Raw genomic sequence first — 5851 nt, 5'->3', positions numbered from 1 at the left:
CAAAATTCAAAGTAATCATGTGTAAAAACTAATTTGAGAATGAGGACTACATTTTAGAATATGGCATTTAAACCTAGAATTATAAGCTGAAAATTTTGACTGACATTACAGCAAAGGAGTTGAATTAAAGGAGGAATGAGAATGTAAAACTAAGTATTTGGATTTTTTATTAAAGAATTAAAAAGATAAGGTCCCTCCTGGTTGAAAGCTTTACCCTCATGTAACAACATTAATGCCTCTAAAGTTACTAACAGAAAAATAATGCTTAGTGTGATGAATTGGAAACAGGTACCACTTGCGATCACAACCCAATGCCTTGAAAAACAAATTAAATACATCCTTGCAGCATCTCTTCAGTACTTCACCTACAGACAAAGGTGCTAATCACAATTTGCACTACATAAAGGAAAAGGTCCCCATGCTGGTCAGAAACCTATCACCACCTGCAGCATACTGCAATGAAAAATAAATCAGTGTTGAGACTGAGTAGTCAAAAACCTTCCACTGTGATAAGGTAATAAAATCAGGAAATAAGGAAATCAGAAAATAGGAAATAAAAAATTTTAAAATGGTTGGAAGGGACCTCATCTGACCTAGTTCAGCTGCCTGCCCCAAGAAGGGCTCATTTTTAAGCTATGTCTGATTGCTCAGGGCTTTGTACAGGCAAGATGGAAAGATCTCTGACAGCAGCAATTCTGCAGCCACTCTGAGCACTTGTTCCAATGCTAAACAAGCCTTGGAGTGAAGATTTCCTTCATTAGAACTCAGGCCCACTGCCTCTTCTTCTTGCTCTCCATCCCTGCTCTCTTTTCAAGGAATACCTTACACTGATCCATATGGATTTTTTTTTTTTTTTAATGACAAAATCCTATTATCAGAAAAGGACTGGAAGACACCTCAAGAAGTCATCTTATTTCTCCCTTTGCTTTAAGACAGCAACAACTATATCAATGTCTTATGGATGTTCCGATGGAAACCCAACAAGAAAACTGTACCATTGCTTTGCTAGCCTTACACCAAGATTGTTTTTTAATGCCTAAACCAAATTTCTTTTTCATAGTGTCACTTGGCATTATGGAGACCTAGCTTCAGCTAGGTAACTGAGGACAGACAGCTCTCCAGGTGTGTAAACTATGGCATAAACAACTTGGAACATACCTAAATCCCCATGCAGGTCTTTAATGGGCTAAGTAGATCTGCTATAGGATACTTGCACACAGAGCTATTTCAGAGCTCCTGCCTAACCCCACTAAGTTTAGCAATTAAAAGAAAGTTAAATTATTACTTAATGAATTAATTTGCTGGTGCCAAAGACATTAAGTTACATCTGGAAGGACAAATATAAGCACAAACGGTCCAAGTTTCATAAATCCCAAAGATTAGAAGAGGCGCTCTTGGTTCCACATTAGAACTACTCTTCTGCACACGCACTACACCTCTGGGCAGTGAGCCCAACATGCTGGTTTATGTTTGGGAATATTTCAGATATGAACAATTACAGATTTTGCAAATGAGGTCACAGCTGATCAGAAATGCTTCAGGTGACAATCACTGATGCCCAAGATCTTTTACTTCAGGTACTAAAACAGAAGTCTCCCCACAAAACCGAAATACCAGGTTGAGATTATCTTCAGGTATACAGTCTTTTCACAGCCAAGTTTTGATATAAATTTCACCTCTGTCGCTGTCAGTGAGGAATATGCTGTTTTTCACAGGCTTGGGTTCATTCTCCAAAGAGTAACATACAACAGAAAAATGTCAGAATTTAGATTTTTTTTTTTAATTCAACAACCTGCTTACAGAAAATGAACAGAATTAAGCAAAAGCTTACATTAAATACTATACAAAATATTAACATTGTTGAGGAGCTAGGGCCTGAATAAGCTCACTTTCTATATTCTCAGCCATCTGAACTGCAGCTCATAAAACAAAACAAGAGTATCTGAAGGGTTTCTTAGCTGCAATTCATTACGACACACAGGAGAACCACAGCCTTTGAGAGGCTTCTGTTCAGCAGAATTTGCTAAGATGAAAGCAGTTAACTGTACTGAAATAAAAACCAAAGCAGTTTACAAATAAAGAATAGTCAAATACAGTAAATACACTTCTCTTCTAAATGGCTGAAGCCACAATGCTCGAGCACACTTTTCAGAGGACAAACCCCATGATTTTCTGCTCTGGCAATGTACTTTGTGGGAAGTGCTACACAGTGATGCCCAGTAGGCAACAACATCTCCAGAAACTTTCGGGAAAGAACAGATTACCACAAGAAGCTTCAATGGCAATCTTTGAGTAAAAGTCTTCAGAAAGATTCAGTAGCTTCAGATCAGAGCCATCAGCAATCACTGAGCTCCTTCACAGTCCATCACTGCCATTTTTAGTACAGTTGTTACAACAGCTCAGATTCTTCCTCTCTCCAATATAGAGTGGTGTCAGTTCATGGAATTGACAATTTTAGAGCTATCAAAGGCCATCTTAAGGAGGAGGATCTTCTCCTCGAATAGCTTTGTACTTTGCCATGTCTTCCGGGAACACCTTTGTTAGTTCTTGAATTAACAGACTTTTAAATTTCTGGAGAGAAAAAGCAGAACATATACACCACCTGCATAATTTATCTACATTTTCTCAAGCAATGTTATCTAATTAATGGAAGTGTTTGTATACAACACTACATTTCAATGACCTAAGAGAATGGTACCCCCCCCAAAAAAACACCTCAAAACCACACACAGAAATACAGATAGTTATGTTTATGAAATTTACAGAAAATGCTCAGATGAAATCTGCTAAGAAAGCACGAGGCAAACTAAAATGCTTTCAGTTTCCCTTAAATTAACTAGTATTTTCACCTAAGAAATACAAAATAGTTAGACCTCTCTGGTACACTCTGATGCATCAACATCTGCCTGACCTTATTAAGCAAAGCTGATAAAGGACATCCCCTTGATTTGACATGGAATCCCCTCCACCTCCAGTACTCACACCTGGCTTAGAAATACGTAATTCTTCCAACAGCTTTTACAAGCACAAAGCATATCAAATATCTACATTCTGCAGCACTACTTTTAAGTTCAGCTAATGAATGTTTTGAAACACAAACAGCCCTTTCTCAAATCTCACTTAACTTCCTTTTCTGAATGTGTATTTCAGGAGTAATTCCAGCAGTTAATCACTGCAGCAGAATGCATGGATGAAAGTACTAGATGAAAGTACAGGTTCAGAAAACCGTAAACAGTTTCACACATTTTAAATAATTTTATAAAGATTGACTCATGCTTATGTAGTACATTTAACATTTTAGTACTCTTAAGATCCGTTCAAGACTGGAAAAATACCCCTTCCATTTTGCTTATTGCTAAAGTTACACCACAGTCAGAAATCTACAACTGTGAGGTACTTTCTAGCGTTCAGTATGAAAAACAAATGCCCTGTAATGCTACATGCAACTTTAACACAAGTAGTGACATCTGCAACTCCAGATGTGGGATGAGTTACACCGTTTCTTTTAGAACAGGCAACATTAGCATCAATTAAGGTACAGGGATCCAGAGCAATTCCTAATACAAATCAATCAAGGGAGTTCAATAATTGCACAAGTGAAAACCCCTCACATATCTACAGGAAAGTAAAAACTTGTCAAATACATTATTACATTATTACTTTCATTACTTCCAGTTTACCTTCATTGTGTCAATTTTTCCTTTTACTTGCTCATTTTTAGCCAAAGCTCGCTCCAGACACTCTTTAGTGTAAAGCTGAGGATTGCGGCCTTGATCTATGTACCTGAAAATAGAAAAGAACGATACTACCTACCCAATTATTCACCTTCTTGTCTGTTACTATTATTATCCAAGATGCGCATTTTAAAAAATGCATTTTAACTCAGCCATTTTCAAAAGACAGTTCAAGCAGGGCACACTTCAATCGGCAGACACAGAAGTGTATTTTTGCTTTGCAATGTATGTGCCGGAGAAAGGGGAATTCCATCACTGAGTAAAGAACACTCTTGGATTTACAGATAAGAGTGAAAGCTTAACTGAAGTCCTGTATTGCCAGCAATACACTAGAATATAACAAACCAGAAACATCTGGACTTATAAGAAACACTAGTAAATTAACTTATCAGCTCTACTGCAAAAGCTGTCTTTTATAGCTCCTGTTCTACATTCATGATTTTACTTTTAATATTCTAATTTTCTGCCAGTAAGAATGCCACTACTGAAACAAAGCATCTAAGTACTGGCCTAATGTATTACCACTTGCAACTTTAAATCCTGATTCTACCCTAGTGTAAAAGCACATTTCCAAAATGAAAGCTTACCTACCAAACCACTAGGCTCAACAAAACCTGTATTAATATCTACATATCTAAAGTCAGCATAAATAAAAAAAAAATAAAAAAAAAACCCAACACAAAACAAAAACCCAAACAACCCAAAACCAAACAAAAAGAGTAAAAAGAGAGATCTGAAAGCAGGCATATAATTAATCACTTCTCTTACTCTCCTGCCTTCTCATAGACTGAAGGTACTTCTTACCTTCTTCTGCCTGCTCATGTTCTTATGTGGCATTTGGAAAACAGAGTTTAAGAAACAACCACTCCTCAGTGAAAATACAGAATCATAGACAGGTTAGGACTGGAAGAAACTTTAGAGACCATCTCATTCCAACCGCCCCCTGCCATGGGCAAGGCCAACTCCCACTAGACCAGGTTGCTCAAAGCCCCAGCCGGCCTGGCCTCGAACACCAACAGAGATGGGGCTGCCACAACTTCTCTGGGCATGCTGTTCCGGTGCCTCACCACCCTCAGCAGCAAAGGCACACTATTTCATACCATACAAGTACAGCACCTTTCCTTCTAGGCACAACGTTACTCACTCGAACACTTCCAGGGGCACACTAATATCGTGCAGCTGCTGCCGGCACTTGTCGATATCCTGCAAGCCCGTCACCATGAAATTCCTGTAAGGAGAAAACGGGTTGTTTTCAGCCAAGAACGCGCGGTACTGCGCTAACCCTAACCCCTGCGAGCCTCCCTGCCCCTCCGCCTGAGTTAGGGTGACAGATCCCGAGGCCGCCGGCTGAGGGGCGGCGAGGCCCGGCGGCCTGGCCGTGTAACGCAGGAGGAGCGGGCGGAGCGCCGGATGCCTCACAGTTTCTGGTTGAGCCCAGCCTGGCTGCTGGGCTGGAAGTCGCTGACGATGATGCCGAGCTGCCGGATGTTCTCCACGAACTTCTCCAGGTGCTCCTCCAGCGAGTCAAACTTCTCCGCCATCGCCATGACCGCCTGCGCGCACCTACCACTTCCGGGCGCTCACGCAGGCGCGGACGGAGGGAGGCTGCGATGGTCACGCCCCTTCCACGCCCCCAGGAGTCAAGCCACGCCCCCGGTCCGGCTCCCTCGGCAGTGCAGTCGGCTTGTTGCTTCCTATGGCTTACGCTAGCTACGCGTCTCGCTCCGCGGAAGGATGCTCTGCCCCCCAGCAAGTGGAGAATGAATTCGAGACAAAGTATATGATCTATACATCCTGTTTGCACGAGTCGGTATTGGCTTTGGTCATCACGGATTTGTCAAATACGTGATCACAAGTAATGAGAAATGCTTCTTCCCTTGGAGCTAACCAATACGAATGATAATCAGCATCTTTTCTAAAAGCCAGGTAGTTGGAGTTTGACAATATGGATCATTCAGTAGCTCTTGGAACTGCTTTCCTTTCTTCTGTTACCATATAACATCCTTTGGAACTTTTTGGTAGATCCCAGTGGAGCAGGAAGCACACAGTGTGATTAATAAGATCTTTGAATAAATTGGCAGCACCCCTTTTGGAATGGTAATATTTGAAATCTCAGT

At 40.7% G+C, this 5851-nt stretch overlaps 1 protein-coding gene across 1 annotated transcript; it reads right to left on the bottom strand.

Moving 5' to 3' along the window:
* Positions 1-242: 242 nt before the first annotated feature.
* On the bottom strand, positions 243-5321 carry MED10 (mediator complex subunit 10). Its single transcript, XM_065667673.1, has 4 exons — positions 5154-5321; positions 4879-4962; positions 3681-3783; positions 243-2571 (listed from the first exon to the last, which is right to left on the bottom strand). The coding sequence occupies exons 1-4, from the start codon at positions 5279-5281 to the stop codon at positions 2476-2478; spliced, it is 411 nt and encodes a 136-aa protein (XP_065523745.1). The 5' UTR covers positions 5282-5321; the 3' UTR covers positions 243-2475.
* Between the last annotated feature and the right edge of the window lie 530 nt (positions 5322-5851).

Source organism: Lathamus discolor, chromosome 2, assembly GCF_037157495.1.
Source record: "Lathamus discolor isolate bLatDis1 chromosome 2, bLatDis1.hap1, whole genome shotgun sequence".
Lineage (NCBI taxonomy): Eukaryota > Metazoa > Chordata > Aves > Psittaciformes > Psittacidae > Lathamus > Lathamus discolor.
The sequence above is the reverse complement of the archived record's forward strand: the minus strand, read 5'-3'. Positions and strand labels throughout refer to the sequence as shown.

Coding starts and splice junctions, on each gene's coding strand:
- MED10 (XM_065667673.1), bottom strand. CDS start 5,281: ATGGCGATGGCGGAGAAGTTTGACTCGCTGGAGGAGCACCTGGAGAAG. Junction 3,784..4,878: donor GTGCCCCTGGAAGTGTTCGA/GTGAGTAACGTT, acceptor TTCTATTTTCAG/GTACATAGATCAAGGCCGCA. Junction 2,572..3,680: donor GAAAAATTGACACAATGAAG/GTAAACTGGAAG, acceptor TTTTCTCTCCAG/AAATTTAAAAGTCTGTTAAT.